Source organism: Lates calcarifer, linkage group LG13, assembly GCF_001640805.2.
Source record: "Lates calcarifer isolate ASB-BC8 linkage group LG13, TLL_Latcal_v3, whole genome shotgun sequence".
Taxonomy (NCBI): Eukaryota; Metazoa; Chordata; class Actinopteri; family Centropomidae; genus Lates; species Lates calcarifer.
In genome coordinates, this window is record NC_066845.1 from 18415457 (window position 1) to 18439116 (window position 23660).

At 40.7% G+C, this 23660-nt stretch overlaps 1 protein-coding gene across 1 annotated transcript in view; it reads left to right on the forward strand.

The window, feature by feature from the left end:
- Window positions 1-23660, forward strand: part of zdhhc8b (zinc finger DHHC-type palmitoyltransferase 8b) — a 65756-nt gene that overhangs the window by 35718 nt on the left and 6378 nt on the right. Inside the window, exons 2-8 of the mRNA XM_018668466.2 lie at window positions 14300-14421; window positions 17209-17366; window positions 18723-18895; window positions 19110-19212; window positions 19715-19806; window positions 21337-21469; window positions 22774-22879. Of these exons, the coding sequence (XP_018523982.1) occupies window positions 14300-14421; window positions 17209-17366; window positions 18723-18895; window positions 19110-19212; window positions 19715-19806; window positions 21337-21469; window positions 22774-22879 (887 nt within the window). The remainder of the gene's footprint in view (window positions 1-14299; window positions 14422-17208; window positions 17367-18722; window positions 18896-19109; window positions 19213-19714; window positions 19807-21336; window positions 21470-22773; window positions 22880-23660) is intronic.

Sequence of the window (23660 nt, forward strand, 5' to 3'; positions counted from 1 at the left end):
TGTTCATTTATATGTATGTGTATGTGCATGTGTAGCCTCCCTGCAGTCCTCCATCTGATCTAGATCAGCTCCCTTGCTGGATAAAAAAAATCCCAGTTTGACAATATACAATTAAGATTCCTGCAGATGTGAAGGGGCCACTGATGAGTTCCTTCAGTGGGAGAGAGCAAAGAGGTGTGGGAGGTGTGGAGACAGAAATGAAGGTGGAGGAAGAGAAGGTTGGAGGGAGAGGGAGAGGAGGCGGTGGTGGCAGGGGAGAGCTCTTCAGGGAAGTTTAGTGAAAGCACCTGCCTCAGCTCTGGGGCTCATGATGGATGAAGAGGAACAACTGAGAAAGGGAAGGGGGATGGTGTGGGGCAGGTTTGAGCTTGAAGTGAAGGACATTTTGTCCTCCTGCAAATTCTTCACTTTAGCCTGTTCAGCACACACACACACACATCGGTGCAGTGCAGACACAAAGACATTGGGGATGGGGTTAATTCATGTTAAATCCACATAATTCAGGAAGAAGATTCTTTTGAAAGATCCCAAGATTTTTTTTTTTCCTGCCCTGAAAAGCTCCACAAATCCAAAGATGCTCTAATTTAATTCTGCCCTCCTGTTTAAACCTCTGAAGCTCTGTTATGACTCAATTTACATTTTCAGTGGAGAGACTTGAAAGTTGCTGCTTGTATTTCCACATCAATAAATCATTACCACATTCATTTTGACACATATATTCAGTATATTCACCACAAGGAAACAAGCAGATTGGCATCTTCTACTGAGTCTTAATTGGATTTTACATTGCATGCCAACTGGCTGCGTTTCTTGGAAAATTTGTTTTCTTTTTATGTTTATTAACATTACAAAGGAGAATCCAGAAGTGGGAAACATGGTTTTAATGGAGTGATTAGACATTTTGGGAAATGTTGTTATTCACTGTCATGCAAAGAGTTAGACACCTCCCATATCTGTCCATTAAGAATAAGAAGCTACAGTCAGGAGACAGTTAGCTTAGCCTAGCATAAAGACTGAAATCGGGGCTAACAGCTAGCCTGGCTCCAATCAAGGCTATGAAAAAAGAAATCGTCCCCCACAAAAAAGTCCATAAAACTGAAACTTGTTATTTTTGCAGTTATTTTGCACAGATTAAACAAATTATGGACAACATGTTATGTTGCAAACCTTTGGTATGTTGGCAGTATTTCTTTTTTGTTTTTTGTTTTACCTTCGGATAGAGCCAGGCTAGCTATTCTCAGTCTTTATGCTAAACTAAGCTCATATCCACTGGAAGAAACTGAAGCTACTAGCATTTTGTCATTAGATTATACCAAGAGCTAACATGTCATTAGTCAAAATACATTAATGTTCACAAAGACTACAACCAGCACCTTTACAGAAAAATACACACATGCAATCCTACGCTAACCATAGCTATTTTCCACCTCCAGCAGTAGGCATCAGATCAAGACCCACAGGGAAGCACATCTGGACATCGGTGGTAGGAGCGAAGGGTCTGGTCACAGGCCTGGTCTGTCATAATACATACAGGCATGTGGGCTGCTGTGGAGGCTGGGCTGTAATGGAGCCCACCACAGAAACCTCCTTTCAGAGTTCAAGGCCATGCACTACACATGGGACACACGCACCATACTGTAAATGAAAAAGAAAAAAAAAATTGCAACACTTTGAAAATCCTGTGAGACAGCACTGTTTCATCCAGCTTCCCAAACAAAGGCTTACTGTATCGTACAAACCAAAGTTGCATATTTTAAGCATTCGCCTTGTACACTGAGACATTTTCAGAGTATTTTTAAGCACAAAGTAAAATACAGGAAAATATGCCCCTCTGTGTTTTAATTTTAATATCAAATGTTTGTATTATTCTGCAAAACTGTTTGTCAGAACTGTGCAGCAGGACTGCCCGAGACTCTCTCACAGTGAACCATGGTATTTTGTACTAAATATATATTCAGTCTGACTGTGGATTCAGTCTCTTTCCACATCTGTCAGCAGCTATATTGAATTGGAAAGTACAGCATTATGAGCTGCATATGGACAATCACTTAGGATTAAGAATTTCATATTCCAACTCTGGCTCTGAATATCCCATAATATTGTCTTTAGGGAAGGTCCAATAATGACTTTTTTCCATGATGTCAAATCTGTTAGAGGTGAGCAGAAGGCCAGATCACTCCAAATGAAATTGCCCAAGGTGTTAAGCCTAGAGACAGGATTTGACTGGGCACATGTTGGAGCTGAAAGGAGGGTATTTCAGTTTCAGTCTGTTTGACTTAATGTTGCAGGTGAATTGAGCAAGTTAATTATATTATCATAGTTTACTGCAGGGCTGGACTTGCAATTGAAATTCTAAATATTTTCTCCAGTATTCATGTTGAAACATTCTACCCAAGACATGATATTTCATTGAGGAAAAACTGGATGGAGGGTGTGTTGTGGCTTTCATGCTACAAAACTGTCCTATGATCTTGGACTGTTAACTGTTTCTGAGATTTTGACTCACTTAAATTGTCTCTTAAACTGACAGTCACTGTCACCTTTGGTAGAATTGAATATCAGCTAACATAAACCAGTGCTTGGTGGCTAATGTTAACCATTGCTAGCAAACTTTAGGCAGCTTTTACTGCGTAACTGACTTTATTGAGTAGTTTACAGTTCTTCTGTTCTTGTGCTACTGTTATACTATGTTTTATCATTTACATAACTGTCACCTGTAGCAACAGTAGTTGCTACTCAAAAGTAAGCTAGCTTTTAACAAAATCAGCAAAAGACTGGTTTAAACAAACAAAAAACTATCTGTTACAGAAATAACCTTGTTCCTTGTTGTTTTCATTATGATAATGAAATGATTAGAATCTCCACTTATCATTGTTGGTTACAGGTTCTTAACATCTCACAACATTGTATAACTGCCAAGAGTAAATCAGATGCATTACTAAGAAGTCTTACGCTTAGCCCGTCAGATGTTGTAATTTTTTCAGTAGCAAGCTGAGTACAGATAAGGCACTGGAACAAACTATTATTCTATACCTTTGTAATGGCAAACTCATAAGCTTAAATATGTTCTCACCTCTATTCCTTAATACAGCAACATGGCAGAACTGTCTACTACATCACCTGAAAGCCCTAAGAGAAGCAGAAAAACATACAACACTAAGCTTTGTTTCTTTTCCAACTCTTTAGTGGGAATATTTAATCACACTTTGACAACTTCTGGCAGTTGTTGCCTTATCAGTTGTGTCTACACAGGCCTCTCCAGGTTGATTCCCAAAAAACGTTTCTATCTTCTGGTATTTAACTGAAGCTTTGGCTGTAAGGCAGGAAGAATATTTGTGGACATCTCCCCTTGTTTTATTACCAACTGAGTCTTGTGCCATCCATTTCTGCCAACCTCTGTACCAACTGGGCCTGTGTGTGTGTGTACATTAAACTGATTGATGAACAGTTCATTAGGCTGATGGGCTCTGCGGGGGCAAACAAGCATCCAGCAACAAGAAGTGGATTTTAAAATACAACCGGAATTGTTGTGGCTTGACACCAGCTGTGTCAGCAGTTTATGCATGACACTGCAGTCTTTGTGATACATATTATGCTCTGAAGCAAATTTTCTGAATGTGAAAATACTTATCCAGAGCTTGTCTGCATAATAATTGCCACTGTGCTTCACATTTTGTAGGGAGTGTGTCTTGGTTCTGTGATTAAGAGAATAAGCAGGAATCACATACTTGAGTTGTGAAAATTCCAGTGTTTACCCATCCCATTTCATCAGTGATTTTTGGAAAGGTGGGTGAGTGTTGTACTGTAAATATCACCAGGACCAGAAGGCAGGCAAGCAGCTGATCCACTACTAACTGCCAGCACTGCCTGCAGAGAAGCGACATGACTGTACAAAGCATCACGTGTTTGTTTGTGTTTAACCTTAATTTACTCAAGGAAACTTAACTGAATGACAAGGCATCTTCTCTACACACTATGCTGCTGTCTGCCAACCTAAATGACTATAGGTCATTTGTCACTGATCTGACCAATTTGAGGCATACCAGACCTTTGTCATGATGGTGACAGTAATAAATACATGGTTAAGGTTATGGAACTGTCATCACTTGGTTAGGTTTAGGCACAAAAACTACTTGGTTAGGTTTAGGATAAAATAAGTATTTTGTTAAGAGTAGAAGATCTTTGCCATCCTGCAGTAATAAACTCCCACATATCAGTTTGAAAAGGAAAATGAACATGTTCTTCTGTGCAAAAGTCCTGTGTTTTATCAACCTATCCATTATACTAAATCACCTAACTTTCCCCATTGCTCCCATTACAATTATTACTACTTTATAGACTGTAGGGTGACAATCTCTGGATTGCATATGTGTGTGTTTAATGTGTACTGTATCCCTGATTAAACTCTCCAACATCTCCACATGGTGTTGGCTGTAGACTGAGAGGATTGCTCTGTTATCTGGAGAGCAGCTTGTGTGTGTGTGTGTGTCTCTATGTGTGTGTGTGCTTATGTACTTGTCCAGTCCAACCCCAACCTTGGCTTCCTGCAGGAAGTGAGAAGAGAATTGGACTGACCTCACTGGTGTGGATAGAACGGTTTGCAGATGGTGCTTACAGATAAATAGCCCAAACCAGCATAATTGTGTGTGTGTGTGTGTGTGTGTGTGTGTTGGGGGTGGGGGGGTGGGGGCTCTGGATGGTAAAGGGTCATTGTGCATTATGCAGCGTGGACATTAAGGTCAACAAATCATCTCACTTTTTAAAACTCTGTCAGGATTTTGTGTATTTTTGACTTTTACATTCTGCCTCGGTGTCTGTGTCGGTGTGTCTCTACCATCTGCAGTATTTCTGGAGTACCTACTCAGGTTTCAGACAAGTTCCTCCCCTCTCCTCCTCCCCTCTTCTTCCTAGAACTGCTGAGTCTTGACCAGCCAGGTGCTGGTTAAGGAGATTTGGCATCATTGCGGGAATAAATCTACATTTACCAAAGTGCACTGAACTGGCCTTTGTCACCAAGATGTGTTGGATAAACACACACTTAAAATATAACATTTTCCTCTTATTGTTATATTTGCTTATTTGTTTTAGCTGGAAATTGTCAAAAATTAAGGTCAGGATAGATTGTGAAAATCCATCTTGTCCTTGCGAACAGTAGTTTGTAAAAATAAAATAATATTAATAGTTTGAAGGCATCATAGCTTATTAGCTGTGAGGTATCATCCACTTTTATATAACTATGCTCTGTCGCAGTATAAATTACTCCCAAAAAGAGGCGTGGTTTTCTCAAATTGTGTGAACTTATTGGCCTGTTAGCAACTAGCTTGGTAACTGATGGTTAGCAAGCTAGCTAGCTTGGAGCGATGTTGCGACTGAATAGCTCTAGCATGTTTCTGGCTAGCTTAGTTTGCCAACTAGCCCTGTGAGTAATCTCTACATTACTAAGCTTCTAGAATCACAAATTCCACATGGTGAATTTCACAGCGTTATTTTATTTTTTGTATTATCAAGATTACAATTAATCTTAAGTTAAAAGTAGATACAACAGGATCCCAAGTTTCTCATGTCCGTGACATGAGACCCTATTTAAAGTTGTCTCTGTTGCATTTACTGTACAACACTAATGTTCAGCACCCAACTGCCTGAAAACAGGCTACTGAAACAGACTGAACAACTCTGCCTGTCGCCTCTTTGACTCATAACTCCTCCTGACAGTGGCCACACATGCAGGCCGCAGTGCTCGGGGCTTAGAATAAGAGTGGCTAGGAATGTGACACAGGGCAAGCCAACTTCTGCAGGCGTTGCTTTCTCACCCTACATATCAGCCTAGCAACTTAGTAAGCACTCCCAGTGGTCTTCTGATGCAGGGGCATCCATGTTTGCTGAATCCACCCTCTCATCCCCCCACAAAAGTCAATATCCAGATTGAGTTTCATACAGATGCATATTTCAAACTGACAGAGCTTAATATGCACACACACACACACACACACACAGGGAGACAACAGTTGCATTGGCAGAGGTGACTCTCCTTGCTACTGTGGTCTAAATACCCGCAGATATTTACAGCACTTGTCCTGTTAAGCCTCAGTGTCTTTTGCCTCGTAAGCCCCATTTATTCCAACTGACCCATGGCACTTTATCGGTTTCCAGTTTCCCACGGGGAGCCTGACAGGGAGGCAGCACATGTGTCATCACCCCTTGGGGAGATTGCTCTACACCCCAGCCAACACAACACACTGTGGCTATGAATGCATGCACATGGGTGTGTTTGTTGTTCCAAGTGACACATGCCAATGCAAACTGTTTTTCATCAGAAAAAGTGATCAACATTTTTTTTATTATATGAGCAGACAGTTTGGATTTGTTTGAGGTTAAATAGAGTATGTAAGGACATTTTCTGTGGGGAAATAAAAGGGGAGATTAATAATGTGGGTGTGCATTACGCTAAACTACACAGACAATGAGTAGGAGGATAGGGGAAGAAAGGTGACGCAAACCCCCTCCCCTTGACACACACGCACACACACTATTTCATTCCTTTCTCGTATGGAAATATTTGTTTTATCACCAAGTGAGACTCAACTTTGAAAAATGTGACATCTGCTCCAACAGAATGCATACCCACATTAAGAGGAAACTCTGCAGGGAATATGACTAAAATGTTGTTATCCTAAGTTAGATTATGTTATCATCTTTCCCTGAAAGTGGATGTCAGTGTTACAAAAACCTTGACTCTTCGATATCTCACTCATAGCATTGTGCATTCTCAAAATTTAATTTTAGATATTCATTGAATTTCATGAGCTCAAAGGTACATTATGTATCAGCTGTAAATATAGTTCATTCAAACATGAGCCTCATACATATAGAGCCAGGCAGCATTTGCAATAGTATCACTGCTCACTGTGCTTATTTATAGTGTGATGTAATTTACTGGGGTAAGCTGGTGAAACTACATTTGTGGCTGTGGGAAACAGAAATGTTTTTCCTTATGGGACAGCTCTTCTGCTCTCCTCTTTCTACTGACAGTAAAAAAAGGGGTTATGAATATGTAAGATCCAAAAAAGCATTTTATTTCATTTCAAATGGACACCTTCTGCAATTATGAAAATGCAAATTACACTGAGCTCTGAGCTGAAATGCACATGGGATACAGTCTGCTGTGCAGCTGCACAGGTTCCTCCTCTGCTCTGCTGTCTTAGAGTGAAATCAGTCGTTCCTCAAGGCTGTCTCCTCATCAGTTCACACAACTGAAGTGGGACTTACTCTGTGCTTCACAGTCTCTTAAATTTGTCTTAATTTGCAAGTCTGTTCATGCATAATAAACATTTTAAAAAGGTCTCCCTCCAATCAAAAGTATGTTTCACGTATTGTTACTTCACTGTCTGACCTTCTAGTTTGTCACTAGAAGGCTGTTTGTTTTCCGGTGAAGGTGGAAAGTTTCTCTGTGCTCACCTGAAATGTGACATGTACACACAAGCAGGATTTTGTGACATCACAACTAATTTGGAATCCAGTCGTGGTCCCGTAAACAACTTACACAATGTGATTATGTAAGCTTCTAGTGAACAAACACCGAAAGTGAAGCAGTTACATTTTTTAAGTGAAAAGTATGTCAATCTTTGTAAATTCTGGATTTTTCTTTCAATGTGAGAAGACAATAGAGGAATTTATAAATTTATACCTGGCTTTAGCTTTTTGACATTTTCTAGACTAAAATTAAATTCATACTCTAATTGTAAATGTGCAACTCAGCCTAAAAAATGTGTTTTGGTGCAGTCTATGGGGGAAAAAATAAAATATCTATCCCTAATAAATAACTTAAGGGCTGGAGGAAGTGAATTTCATGATACTCAACCAATCTGTGCAGCTCTGCTTCTTGCCTGACCTGTCTTTTGCTGCTCTGCTCCATGCCTCCAGCAAACATCACCGCTGTCTCCACTGACAACAGGCCTGCTGCTGTGTGTGTTTGTGAGTGGAATATTAAATGAAATGTGTGTGAACGCAGAGTGAGTGATGCTGCCGTTCATGAATCCTACGAGGAGTAAAATGAGTTTGAGAGAATTTGAAGAGTGGGGATGAATATGGAATATAACCTCAGCTGTGTTTGAGCAAGTGCAGGGCTTCTGAGGGCAAGAATTGGTGATATGTGATAGACCAAATGTGAATGATTTTTTTAATATGGCATGCAGATCAGGTCTGAAATCACATAAGTGTGGCCTCATTCTCATTTCCTTATATAATATAATGCCCATTTTTTAATGATGATGAAAATCAAACACCAGACTTGGAACAGATTCTGGATCGTTGGATCTCAGCAGGCAGTCCACAGGAGAACAGGCCTTCCATGTGCATCCCACTGAGTTCAACCTTAATGAACTAATCAATGGGATTGTGTTCTCAACTTGTGCTGCATACATTACTGTAAGTGCTCCCAGTGGACCGATTGCTTTGTCTAGTATTACAGGTGTCAGTCATGCTCACAAGCATTACAGTCTGATGTGGCCTAATTTCTGAACCCAGTGATAGGTGATATTGTTCCTCTAGAGAACATCTTTCATTTCTTTTGAATGATAAGTAAAGCAGAGATACTGAAGGTTTTCTGCAGAATAATTATTTATTTAAAAGCAAAAGCAGGTTAGCACTGCTGTATTTGATACTAACCAGCCTAAAAAGCAGAATAACAAACATGTTTTGCCTCTGACTTCACCTCCCATAGCATCACTGATGGGTGATGTCACAGTGTATTTGCATACCCTGGGGTACACTTCTACATCACTGCAGCAAGGTGGGAAGTTAAAGCACTGGATGGAGATGAGCAAATGCAGCTGGTGTTAAGTTGCTTTTTGAAGAGGAATGATACAGAGATTTTACATGTACAGGTCATACACTTGTATTCATCTGTGAAAACAGTTGTTTAACGTCTGCTGTGGCTCTGTAGAAACAGTTGGAGGATACTACTGGCTGCATCCCTAGTAGGGACTAAAAGTCAGAATATCTCATCTGCTGCTGCAACAATTTGTGACCATTCTTCTTTTAATCAGTCTCTTATGAGTGTCTCAATTTTATAAAAGAACAATACTAAATTTCTGGAATATGCCTTTAAGTGTCTGTAATAACTTCATGGATTTGAGTTCAGCTGACTGAAGTGGATGTCTCTGCCCCATATTCAATACCTAATACATACATATTATATGCACATTAGTCCATCTTCCTTCATTCACAAAGACTGGCATCTTGTAAAAATGCCCACTTTCATGTTGGACAAAAAAAAAAAAAAAAAAAAAATGCTACCCATCAGTGTCAGTGCCAAAACCTCTCTAGACTGACTCAGTTCTCTCTTTGATGGCTGTTCAGTCTCTGTCCTACCCCCTTTGCCCCCCCACCAGAGCTACTAAAAGAACAGATAAGAGCAACTTCAAAGAGAGGGCTGCTTTTTTCTGGTCTGACCCAGAAGCAGGCAAATAAAGGACAGGCACATTTGAGTAGTCAAATAGCTTCGGGATGTGTGGTGTGTCGTGAGCATGTAGATAGCTTCTCATGATAGATGTGATTGATTATCGCAGCCCTATTTAGAGCTGCAACTGTGCCAACGGTTCAATCCTGCCACCTTAAAAAGCTTTAAGTTCTTCATCAAACATCTAATTACTTTACAAAGACCACAGAGCTTTTTCCTCCCTCTATAGCTTTTCCACAGTAGTGGGATTAGAGGGTTCATTTCAAAGTGTTCCAGCCAGATTTTGTTTAATCAACAGACTCAAGCCTGTGTTTTTTAGGGTGGTTGGCAATCAGCTGAGAATTTAAGACAGGATTTGTGTTCAGGATTTATATATATATATATATATATATATATATATATATATATATATTTGTGAAAGACAGCTGGGTTATCATCACCAGAAAGCTGGGGTGTTTTCTCTAATCTTAATACTCAACCACAAACATCCCTACAGCTGCAGTGACGGAGAAGGCTATCAGATACCCGAGGCTAAGATTCTGTCTCTCAGTCCCTGAGCTGACGCTGGATGAAGCTAAGTGTGTGTGTATGTGTTGGTGGATATCAGATGTAACATCATTGTTGTCCACAAATGAGATGAGGCCCACAAGAGTAAAATGATACAGACAGGGAAACAAGTGCTGCTTTACAGCTTAAAGTCAGTTAAAGATGCAGTTTAGAGAAAACTGATCCTGGTGTGTGGTGATTACAGCTGAAGGCAACTATCATGAATACTGCACAATGCTGATTTTTACTGTTCGGGTCTGGACATGACTTGACCAGAAAGGGAAGAAAAAGAAACAAATCATTTATAGCTGCATCATTTTATTTCTATTTTATTTTGAATTTCTATATATAAATTATTTATTTGGCCACTTGGGCAGTGAAACAAGCTATAAACATATCAATGACATATCATCACTTTGTAAATTTGTTAAAATGAATGAGCTGGCAAACAGATGCTTAATTACACATCCAGCAGACACAGAGCAAGATTTGTATTTATTTGGAGGCATGTTTCTCCCTCTGGCTCAGTTTTGGTCTCCACCAACTCCTGAGGGAAATATCCATAGCTGTTGAATACTCCAATATGCACTGCACTGGTTGCTGCTGCTGAAAGAGTTTGGATGGGAGCTGTGAGAGAACCAAAACAGTAACATTGTGTGCCATAAAACCAAAACAATGAGCTGATATTGGGTCATAATTCAAGCAACTCCTTTCACATTACACATTGTCATTTTATCTGTTAATACTATCCAATATCAATCAATGCTAAAACTAACAGTATATTGCAATAGTAGTGAATCATGACCCTTGTACCTCATATCCAATCAGAAGCATAGCTTGTCATCTTCCTGATCCATCCACAATAGGGAAAGCTGCAGAAAGACAGTCAAAACTCATTTCCTCTTTAACCACACTCATGTATGAAGACAAAGCTGCTGTGTGGATCTGGTCTGCTCTGCTTCCAGTCTGCCTCATATTGATCTGACTAAGGTTCATAGGGAGACTGTGTGTTGCTCTGTCAGTCTGAGGAGCAAGCTGTGGATTGTTCCTCTTTAATGCTCTGGGCTTTTTAAGGTTATTCTCATTCTCATGTCAGCCAGTGGATGATATGTGATTTTCATATATTTTATTCATTCCTCAGCATGAATATTATCTTTATACCTTTGTCACAACACTGTGCTGGGCATCTTCAGAGGCCTGCAAGCTGGTGTTTTAAATGCTGATTGGCTGGAGGGTGACTGCTTTGTTAACTCGCCAGCTCCTGTTTGCAGGCATTTTAATTACCACAGAGAATCCAGGCCTTTCTTCCACTCTGGCCAGCCTCAGGACTTAAACTTAGACAAAACCAAACTCATTACATTACTGCACTTTTTGGCAGCCAAAACCCCTTTAGCTTGATAAATTTGGTCCAAACTTTTTGACAAGCAGGAGGCTTTTCTGTCCCAGCTTAAGTATCATGGTTACACAAGCAGTAAAAGTGGCTTGTAAACAGTGTTGATAGGTAGTCTGTGGTTATTTGTTACTCCCACACAATTAACCAATGTCTGTGGCCTTAATCAGGCTTTCTCTCAGTCACATTTTCCTCCCACGCTGTCTGCTCTCAGGCTCCTAGAAATGGTCGCTGTCAGCTGCTGAGCTGCACTCCATTTTTTCCTTATCTCTGGCTCGTCTGTATCACATTGTGGGCAAAAATACATGATCCTTTGACAGCCGAGTAAATTGGGATTTTATAAGACGGTGGAGCTGCATGCAATTGCTCTTCTTTGAACAATTTTGTAAGCGTTTGTACCTTGTCTACTTGTTGCCAAAGCTGTGATGACACAGCATGGCACTACTCACTACAGACTGCTGAGAAAATGGCAGTTCCACTGAAATGTACTTTGTGAAAAATTAATATGTGCCATAAATAATCCACTGAAACTGTGTTCAGAGAATAAACAGCACCAAAACTTAAATTAACTATCTACTACTACTACTACTAAGATTTTCCACACAAGTAGAAAACTTGTCTCTCCAAATCCTATCCAATTTTAACCAGTTAGTAGTCTAAGTTAAGAGACTGAAGGTCTACAGCCAGGCTAGCCTCTGTGAGGCTTTATTTAGGCACAGTAGTGCTTGAAGCTAAATGCTAATGTCAGCATCCCAACATGCTCACAACAGCAATGCTAACATGCAGATTTTTAGCAGGTATAATGTCCTGTGTTAGAATGATAAAATTTGATAATTAGAACTAAACACAAACTACAACTGAGGCTGATGGGAATGTCAACAGTGAAAGTATTGTTTTTTCACTCAGAAACACACATGTCAAGATGGTGACACAAGACAGAAGTTATTAAAGATATCATCTGGGAACCATGAATGTCTGTGCCAAATTTTTAAATTTTTAAGTGATGTGAATCAAGTCAACTAAAAGGGCCCAGCATTGCCCAGATATATTGCAGTGATATCTGTGAGGAATGAATTAAGCCCTTACTAGCCCAGACAAAGCTGGGGCCCAGTGCAGACTGGTTCTGTTAGAGACCGTCTCATCCCTGTTAGCACCTCTCTATTCTCTGTTAGTAGCTCTCTGTAGCCATGGCTCTGAATAATTCAACAAAGCAAAAGAGGAGTGTTGGAGTGGGAGACGAGATATGGATTGAAGATGATCTCGGGGCAGGGGTACCAGGAAATTGAGTTTTTGACGTCAGAATAAACCAGAGAAGCATCCTTGAATGTCGAAGTATGTGTGTCTATTACGTGTGCAAGTTAGCGTGGGTGTGTTAGTCATTGTGTCAGGAAAGAGAGCTGGAAACACTCTCTGTGAAACACCTTCCTCTCACTCCCACGAGATACTTTATTAATTCATAAATTCTCTCTGGGTGTGTGACCTGCAGGTTCTCTGCAGTATGTCCAACCGTAGGCATTAACACATCTTCATTCTGATGGTGTTTTATCTCTACAGAGACCACACAAACAGTTGATTTGAATGATAGCGCCCTAGGAAGCTCACACTGTCTTGACATTTGAGCCCAGGTGATTGAGCAAGGCTGTTGGTATGATTCAGGTGCTGCTGCAGTTGAATATTTCACAGCACTGACTTACTGAGTTATGACTCGCAGGCAGTGGAGAAGGTCAGTCTTGACGCAAAATGTTGGTGGAATTTAAAGGTTTTTCACTGATAATAGACTGACCTGACAGGTTTCCATTGAGGTGGTTACTCTATCAGATGTATGTAATGGCAAATGTCCCACAGTTAGGTTGAGATACAGTTTGGAGGGAGGGTTTATCCAGGGAAGAGTGACCAGACCTGACACTAAAGCCAGGTTTGGTAAGTTCTATTTTTAACCATGCAGTGGCGTGGTTGGTCCACCACTTTGGTCCACACTGAAATATCTTTACAGCTGTTAGATTTAATTGCTATTACATTTTGTGAAGACATTTGCTGTCCCAAGAAGATGAATCTTACTAACTCTGGTGATCCTGTAATATGTGATTCTTCTATCATGAGACTGTGATGAATCTGACAGCCATTGTTCCACAAATTTAATATTGTGTTTTTTTTTGGTTTTTTTTCTTTTACTGATATGGCTGCCAAAGTCTCACCCACTTCTGTAATAGTAGCATGTGTTATTAGGTACGGTTTAGCCAAAACTGGTTGATGCAAAAAAAAAAAAAAACCCTGTATGCCACTTCTATTGTAACTGTAGCTCAGTTCAGCTTACGTGGTAACGTGTAACCTGATGCTATCTTTCTGTCCTTTAAAATGAACATCATGCAAGGGGAGGAAGCTCAAATGAACTGAACAGACTTTGTTGAGACAGATTTATAAGTTTTGTTTATGAAACACCAAGCATATTTCTCAAGCAGGTGATTTTGAGGAGGCCCTTTAGGCTAAGGATCAGCCCTTTGGTTGAGTGATTTCACAGAAACTGCTAGCGTCCTGGTAAATTACAAAGAATTACAGTGCTGTTAGGAATATTGATTTAAACTGGCTGCTTCACTGTTGTTTTATTTTCTGTAGGTCACAAGTTCTGGCATCCACCATCGACCCTGCTCTAACTCACTCTGTGTAATCTTGTTTCCAGTTTTGATTATTGCTCCCATTTAGAACCAGGACTCATAAGAATCATGAGAATAGAATGAGAGAGCTCATTTTTAAAAAAAATGCATGAATATGTCATGACCAGGGAATCATGTGGTTACTACTAAGACTGGACCAACAGAACCAACACACCTGTGATCCAGATTTGAAGGTGTTTGAGTGTTTTGTAGACAGAAAGAATCCTCATCTATGTCTCCTCATTTGTGGTCCAGGTGTCCCTGGTTGACTAAGGTGATCTCTCCCGCTGTGCCGCTCTACAATGGCCTGGTCTTCCTCTTTGTCTTGGCCAACTTCAGCATGGCAACCTTCATGGACCCTGGTGTTTACCCCAGAGGTTTGTATGCATGTTTGTGAATGTGAAAATTGCTTTCACTTGGTTTTTTGCAGAATGAAAAAAAAAAAAACTGTTTACTTGCAATATTTATCTACCATGTAAAAATGTTAGTATCTGTCATATTCTGTGTGCACATAAGTATGAGTAATGTTTCCTCCCTTTTGAGTCCTCATGTAGAGGGTACACCTCTAATAGCACCACATTTATCAGAGCACCCCCCCCCCCCCCAATGTTTCACTACCCCATTATCTTCCTGTTACAGCCTGTAAAGTCCCCATGCTGCACATGCAGGACACTGGTGGAAGTTATACAAGCCTTCATATTGAGAGGTGTACTGAGTATCTCTCAGCTGCTCAGCCTGTCAAACAAGTAGTGCTGACTTACACTCCTGATGCTGGCTCCTTGTCCTCAGCGCTATCTGGGTTAAGTAATGATGATTGAACCCACCCCCAGGGATGTTTGTAATGCGCTTGTAAATGATAAGCACCTGTCTTTAGGAAGAGCTTTCTCTGCCCATAAAGGGGGTTGATAATCATTAGGTTGTATAAAGTGTAGGTTATCTGCCTCCCCAGAGGTGACAGTGGCCTTCTGCTGCCGCTGCCGCTGCCCCTGCCGGGTTTTATAGACTACTGAGGGATGAGTTGTTTACTGAGCTCTTGATGTTATATCTCAGAGGCAGCAGACCCACCAGAGAATTAAAAAAATAGATTAATTAAAAAAAATTAAGCACTAACATAGCCAATAAATGACATCTGCTTAGGAAATCACTCCATCATCCAGAGTGTAAAAGCGAAAATGAAAGGTTGGTGTGTTTTAAGGATTTTTCCATTCAGGTCTCTGACGTATGACACAGCGGTTTATTGTCATTTTCTTTTTTGGGATAAACTGCAAAATGACAGATCAGACAGATGACTATAAGGAATAAGGTTACACAGTGACAAGCTAGAACATCAGACAGTTCTGCAATTCTGTAAAATTTAGCAAAACATATTGTAATTTGCAGTAAAAGTGCAGTGTATCTAATTGTAAGCCAATGTGGTGAAGCAGTGAGTTTGATCCCAGATGATGTTACAAAAAAAGTGTTAATTACTGCTCTGCTTACCAATAGTTGTATATCATCAAAGGATAACATGACTATATGGAACATGAAAGTAGTTGCTTGTAGTGATGAACCCACAGAGAATTATCACCCAACTCTGCTGCATGTTTCACTTCACTGATTTTATAGCCTGGAGCTTTACTGTTTTAGTTTAGTCTCACCGCTCTCATCAACCTGGTTTCCAGCTTTAGAAAGCAGCTATTTTTAGTGGAAAATCCGAGCACCGTGCCCAAGTGTCATTGAGCAAAATGAGGAGGCAATGCATCATGAGTTGCATCAAGATGATACACTTGTGCAGGTAGACACAAACATTCATACTGATGCTGTGATGGAAAATAAATGCAGTAAAATCCTGCTGGTAGATACAGTCTGTCGTCACGGCCCATAATGTCGATAAAGTTACGCCTGACCTTCATGCAAGCAATTATTTTATCAGGGCAGGTGTCAGAAGTTTAAATTCTATTAATCTGAGGATTAGTGGAATTGAACATGAAAGGTGATAACAGGATTAAGCCTAAAATGTATTTGATAAAGATACAGACTCTACATACATAGCAATACAGTGAAGTGTAAGTATCCCACTTTTCAGTGCCAGAAATAAACATGAAAAATGGGTAAATAACCTGTTCAGTCAAAAGAGGTGAAAATACTCTTGGTCAAAGTTGATTTATTTCACTTATTTAAATGTATATTGTATAAAATAGGCCACTGTTTTGTCTGCTGAACACTTCTTGCATTGAGCATTTTAGAAAAGAAGCTGTCAGAGGAGATGCAAAGCATAACTGCTGTTTGTGTGTGTTGGTTTGGCAGCCAGTTTACCTTTAAAATCTATTTGAAGAGACTTGAGAGCCATAATAACAGAGCAGTGTCCTGCCATGGAGCTGTTTATTTCTGTGCTCTACCTTTGTCTCTCTCTTGTTTTCTCTCTTTTCACTCTCTCTTGCGTTCTCTCTCTGTGTTTTCAGTTACCTGGATCTCCCTGCAGTTATTATTGTACTGTGAAATTATTTTCTCAGGTCGGAGCTCCGTGCATATCGTATGAATGTGCCCTTTGATCAGCTGAAAGACATTTTATTTTCCACTGCAGCTCCAAAGCAAAAAACCCCTCTCAGTCACTGCAAAGTGGCAGCAAGTACAAAGCTTCACATAAACAGTTAGATTGACTGCAGAGTCAGATCAAGGACAGTGGAAATGCCACTTGTTCTCTGGTACAGTAGTTTAGAGGTTAAGAGTTTATGTTCAGGTCAGATAAAGCAAGGCACTACCTCTGCCAGGGTTAGAGGTTTAATTCCCATTAAACAACACCTTCCATTCTAATGATGTGTGTACTTTTGTGAAATCAAACCAAACAGCTTTTATTATATATGAGTCACAGTATGCTTGCTAATCAGTCTTAATGTTAAAAGCAGAATGAATAGGTCACGCCTATAAAAATGTTCATTTCTCTGCGTGTTTGCTCTCTCTGCAGACAGCTAACAGTGGGGGTGAGCATCATTTAAGGTTGCTCCCCTGTTGTCCCTGTCAAACTGATTCATAAATCACAACCATTTTCTTGTTACTGTGTCTGTGTTTGTGCCTGTGTGTGTATGTTTGTACTGTATGTGACTGTTTTTCTTCACACCCCACCATATGCATCTGTGCTCTCATAATGTGTTTGCCCCTGTGTAAATGTGTGTGTTTCTCCACAGCCGATGAGGACGAGGACAAGGACGATGATTTCCGAGCGCCGCTCTACAAGAACGTGGAGATCAAGGGCATTCAGGTCCGGATGAAGTGGTGCGCCACCTGTCACTTCTACAGGCCGCCTCGCTGCTCGCACTGCAGCGTCTGTGACAACTGTGTGGAGGTGTGTGTGTGTGTGTGTGTGTGAGTGAGTGTGTGAATGCACATGTGCAAACAGAGACACTGTGTGTATTCAGTATACGTGCAGGCAACAAAATCTAAACATGCATTGAGGTTAGGCTGATATACTAGGTCAATAATCCAACGTTGTCCTGTTAATATTGGGATTGTTTGATATGAAATGATCAAACATCATGCTTACCAGAATAAATATCAGCTTTTGACAGCTTTAACCATCACATACTGCTATTAGTATTCACTTTTAAATTCTCATTTAGTCTTACAGTCCATACACAGGATGCAGAATTATACAGATTACGTTCCTGAATCCTGTTTTTGTTTTTGTTTTGTTTTTTTTTAAAAAAAAGGATTTTTGTTTTGTGGCAATAGACAATTTTCCCCACTAGTACTAGCAGTGGTATTAATGTTCTTGCCATTGTCACAAAGAAGAATATAGTGAGTTTCACACTTCTCGTTTTAGAGAGGTCACTAACAGGAAATGTATTATTTGTTTAGATTGTCAAACAAACAATCTGTTTGTTTCTAGCTGTTAGTAGTAGTGTTAGCATATTTATTAATAACACCAGGTGATATTGATAACTACTGGGCTTTGAACCCTCTCAAGTCCTTGAGGTCTCCCCATAGTGGGACTGGCTACTGGGACAACAGGGACAACTCACGATGGACCACAAAAAATCCATAAAGTCAGTCCCAAAGGAGAGGTCCCAGTCTGACTATGGCCCTCCCCATTGAGTGAATGCCCGTCTAAAGGCTTACTCTTGTTTTACTTCGGTTTCTATCACTCTTCCTCTTCACCTTATTTCCCTCCTCCAATAGTGGGGGTCTTTTTCTTTGGCTGGGTAGAGTTTCCACAGTTACTCCAGTTGTTCCACCGACAGGCCTTCTCAGTTACCTGAGGAGAGTTACACATTGCTATCAGGGAAAACAGGTGCACTTCCTTCATGCTGTAAATTGAGCCTTAATTTTAAACTTTTCCATGAAAATTTGCATCAAGCATCAGAGAGAACTGCATAGTGAAAGCAAGGCTTACAGATAACCAATCTAAATTATGATGCTGTTATTATTCTGTAGCTATCACATTGTGCAATCAACGTTTACTTTATATGAGTTGTCTCAAAAAGTTGTCTATTGTCACAGTAACTCATGAAAGCTACGAGAAAATCTCAGATGCAACCAGCAAGCAGTGTTTGGCATTTATTTGAGATATAGGTTTATTATAGATTGAATTGAATGAGACATTTCTATAACCCTCATAACCTTGTTATTCAACCAAGAATATTGGTTGGTTGGTATACTGTGTATACATTTCAGAACTGTTACTCTCTCCTTCCCTCCTCAGGACTTTGACCACCACTGCCCCTGGGTGAACAACTGCATCGGACGGAGGAACTACCGCTACTTCTTCCTCTTCCTGCTGTCGTTGAGTATCCACATGGTGGGAGTTTTTTCCTTTGGCCTCCTCTTTGTCCTCCACCACAGAGAGAGGCTGGGAGCGCTGCACACCACGGTCACGTATCCTTTCACTGCCAGAGCCTACTTCTTTTTTTATATGCACATGGTTTGATTGGTTGTCTCTTTAATCTTTTAGAGTAATGTTAAATAATAATGCTGGTGCAAGTAGCTTTGGGTTATTCTTACAGCACATCTGGTCATGCTCTTTTGACCTTAAATTGTTGTTGTTGTTGTTGTTGTTGTTGTTGTTGCCGCCCTTGACCTTTGTGTCCAGTCTGGTGGTGATGTGTATAGCAGGGCTTTTCTTCATTCCAGTCATGGGACTCACAGGTTTCCATATGGTGCTCGTGGCTCGAGGTCGAACAACCAACGAACAGGTGAGGGGACACCAGCAAAGGAGCTGCCAATGTGCTTGTTCTGAAATATACACACACACATTTATTTGACTATAATCTATCAAGGAAGAGTAAACAGAGCTGTGTGGTACTTCTTCAAATTCACACAGATCCAAAAATTCACACCTGGAGCTGCCTCACTGTCTGTATCTGGGCTTGCTTAAGGGCACCTTTGAAATATCTGGAGAATTTTAAAAATTGGTGGAAACCTCTGGACACCACAGTGCTTTACAGCTGCACATACCGTGGAATACTCCTGTCCAATTAGCCTGTGTGGACAGGAATAAATTGACTTTAATAAAGATAGTAAACACACATGTAGTAAAAGGAATAATATAAATGGTAATGAACAGCATAAATACTCCCACTCACACCTATTATGTATCGCCTTTGTATTCAAGCACTGGACCTGTGTGTGTGTGTGTGTGCTGTGGCCTTGTGCTCCCTTTGCTGCTGACTCTAAACAAGGCTTTGTCTTCCTCAGGTGACGGGCAAGTTTCGTGGAGGAGTAAATCCCTTCACCAAGGGTTGCTGTGGCAACGTGGAATATGTCTTATGTAGTCCCCTGGCGCCTAGGTAAGATGCTTTAATATGCTGTGTGTGTGTGTGTGTACAGTAGTGTGTGCTTTTCAGGATTATTTTCAGTCAGTACATGTTAAACTAGGTAATGATTTTTAATGAATTATCCTGACTTCCTGCTTTGCAGATGTTTGCTTAATCATATGTATGTGCAGTTATGGCTCGTCAAAGCCCATGATGTCCAAGCCATAGAACTTGTGCAGCATCATCTTAACTGCAGTGAGATCATCCATCCATCCTGTGTGTGTGTGTGTGTGTGTGTGTGTGTGTGTGTGTGTGTGTGTGTGTGTGTGTGTGTGTGGGAGTATATTCACATGCTCTGAGGTGATTGTGGAGGTGTGTAGCCAGTTCTGCCTGAAAGCAGCCAGCAACCCTGGGGGAAGGCAGATGGCTTTGAGAATTGAATCAGTCTGTAGAACAAGAGTTAATAGGGAACAGAGCGCAGAGCTAGTCAACGTGCTTTTTACACACACACACATGCACACACACACACACACACACACACACACACACACACACAGCATCACTAAGACCCAGAACACCAGTTTTATATCCTATTGGGAGAAGTCCCATTCCATAAAAATCAACAGTGTGACTGTAGAGAGACAACAGCAGGTGGGGGTGAAATGCTGTGTTACAAGCATCTTCCTTTAAGTTGTTTCACAGTCCCTGATGGAAGGTTTCTGATTTACTGAACCACTGAGTCAAAGGATGGCGGACACGACTGATACTGGATGATCCGTTTGAGTGACAGCAAATCAGTGACATTCATTTAGTAACATGGTTTTTTTTAATGTAGGGACTGATTACTTGAAATACGTAAGGACACCACACATTTCACTCCCCTAAGTTCCCACGCTAACCATTAAATATTAAAGGAATCACAGTGACAGCCCCTTTAAATTATAAAAAACCCTGTAAGAGTCACTTAAATGCTGTTTTGCTGTCAGGAAGTTGTGTCTGAAATGTCTGTTTTAAAGTGTGTAACAAACCACCTGGGATTATGCAGATGTAAAATTTCATAATTAAATTCATCAGTGCTCTCAAAAGGCCCACATGAGTTGTTAGTGGAGTTTGAAGTTCGGTATACGGTATATGCTTTTGTTGTGTGAATTTCCATGTTTTATTTATAGATGTAAATGAGGTTATATAGTTTGCAGTCTCATGTAATCCTTTTGCAATCCCTCAGTGTAGAAAAGATAAAATGATAGATTTAGGGTGAGAAAAAGAGCAGCTGTAAAATTAAAATCAAACGAGCTTTGTGGGCATGAATGTTGATCTTCCATTATTGACAAAACTTTCTCACAGAAACTAAAGTCAATTTGCAGCAGTAGTGTTTACTATAGTCAGGAGGACCACACTGGAGGTGCCCTCCTTTGGATTAGTGTGTATTCCTTGATGTGAAGCTCTGTAGTAGTAAGGTGTGTGCTGGTTCAGCTGTGTTACAGAGATGCAGACTTTTCATTCCGGTTACTTCAAATATGGCAGTGGATTACATTTCAAATCTAATGGCCCATCTCCACACAGGTACATGCTGGACCCCAGAAAAAAGCCACACATCAAAATTCAGCCCCCATTCATCAGACCAGATCTCTCAGACAGGCAAATAACCATTAAGGTCAGTGACAACGGCATCCACGGCACCATCATCAGCTCTAAGGTGAGTTATTCTCAATTACTGCAGAGCTCTTCCTTGCAATTTCCCTGTTATTCTATTATCCAACTGACACACAGCTAGTCATTTTTTCACGATTATGTTTTCCATTTTCTCTTGCTTCCCTCCCATAGTCTCATGTCAGACATGTGTAACATGGTGTTAAACCCAGTCCTGTCTTTGGTTTCCCATTTTAAGGCCAGCTCATATTGAAGGAAGTAAATTGAGAGGACACAGTAGCTCACCGAAGAAGGATATAAAACTGGATGTTATTAGACACTTGACATCAAAGCCAAGGGACTCACAGATAGAGGAGAAATTAATTTGATAGTTTTTGACCCCAAAGGAGTATCCTCATGTTTTAGGATGTCTTTTTAATCTTTTAAACAGCCAGTATTTTCAATCCAAACCATTTAGTGTGACAATCATCTTGCAAGGGGTAAATAATCCACAACCCTTTAAAGCATAAAAGATTTCCCATCTCTGCTTGTAAAAATATACTCACCTTATCAGCCTAAAGCACAAAGGGGGGTTCCAGTTAAGAAAAGTGTCCCTTTCCCTTTAAGATTAACCCTATAGATTGAATCATTTTCTGATGTTCAGGATTGGTCAGGGAATACTTCTGTAAAGTGAAGAGAAATTTAGGGGCAGAACAGGAAATTTCCTCTGGCTTTAATAGGAACTCCACTGATTTTACACATCAGAGTCTGTTTACAGGTCTTGAGGAGTACTACTGCATGAGTGGAAAAAAGCTGCATTAAGCCTTTTTTGGCTCCAGAAGGAGCTGTGAGAAGTCTGATGAACTGCTACTACAAGTTTGATAATGAAAAAAAATCACAGGGTGTGGTATCACAAAGGAGTGATTTCTGCTTGAGGCGAGTAGGGCTACATTAGCTGCTACTAGCATAACACACCCAAATCTCTGATTCAACTGTCAGCATTTGGGTTGCATTGTGGGTAATGTAGACACTTGGTTTTGACAAGGAAGGAGAATGCACTGAATACAAAAGATGATGGTTGTGCTTCTTTGATTTAAATTTCTTGAGTCTGACAGTGTTACAGAAGTGCAGAGCTAAATCAGTGGAGTATTCCTTTAAGATGAAAAACATCATGCTATATTGAGAAAAAATGTTAATCTAGTATATTTCAGCTCAAGTAGAACAACTGCCCTACGCAGCTTTGCTATCCTTCAACCCCTTGTGACAGTTGTGTTGGTGCATCCCTAGGACAAACACTTGCTCTTCTCCATTTCATCTGCTGTTCCCCCACCTGTTCTGGATGCTTTTAACACCCTGCTCTCCTCCATGTAGTCTAAAAGCAGCCTGGACGGCCTAGATGACAAAGAAACCCAGCCACCGCTGCCCCCCAAAGCTGACAGGTACAACCAGCTGAAAAGCCAGCTGACCTCCAGCGAAGGTAAGAACCACAGAGACACAGCCTCCCTGCGTTCACCAACTCCCCCCGCCCTCTCTCTCTCCCTCTTTCCTGTCAGTCATCATCAATCCCATTTCTCTTTCCTGTCAAGGCTGCACCAGATGGCAATTCCCCAAACTCCCCCTGTAGATCACCAGTGTCCCAGTGTGAGACTTGGTGCTAGTTTAGCCTGATAAATGCCTGTCCCACTGGCAGGTCGATTGCCTTTTCAATGCTGGGCCAGAGAATAGGTGTGATTTGTAGCAAGGAGGCAAGCCCTGTTTACTGAATCAGCACCAGATTTGTGGCACGACAGAGAAATTTCAGAGTGAATCATTGCAACATGAATCACCACCTTTTTGCTGGTGGTGTGTAGCAATGGAGCTCTGCCAAATGAAGGGATGGGAGAGGAATATGGTCTACAATCAGTGCTCTAACTAAAAAATGACTGCCTGCCTCTGGGAGTTGTCTGTGTAAATTAGAAACTGTGAAGAATGCGGTGGTGATAGTTTTACTGCTAGGTGTGTTAGCCAGTGGTAATATGTTCTTTATGCTGTTGCATTCAATAGTATAAAGTGTCCATAATATTTAATGTGAACCTGCAACAGCAGGTTCCCTCCAGAGGATCTCCAGTGTCATGGTGCATTATGTCAGGGAGTGAACACTCCCTGTTCTTCTACAGAACACTACTGCTTCCTGGTGGTACATGAGGGTACTGCAGCTGGTTTAAATGGATGGGTCACCTCCCTTTTTAAAAGCAGTTTAGAGGACTCATAATTTGCTG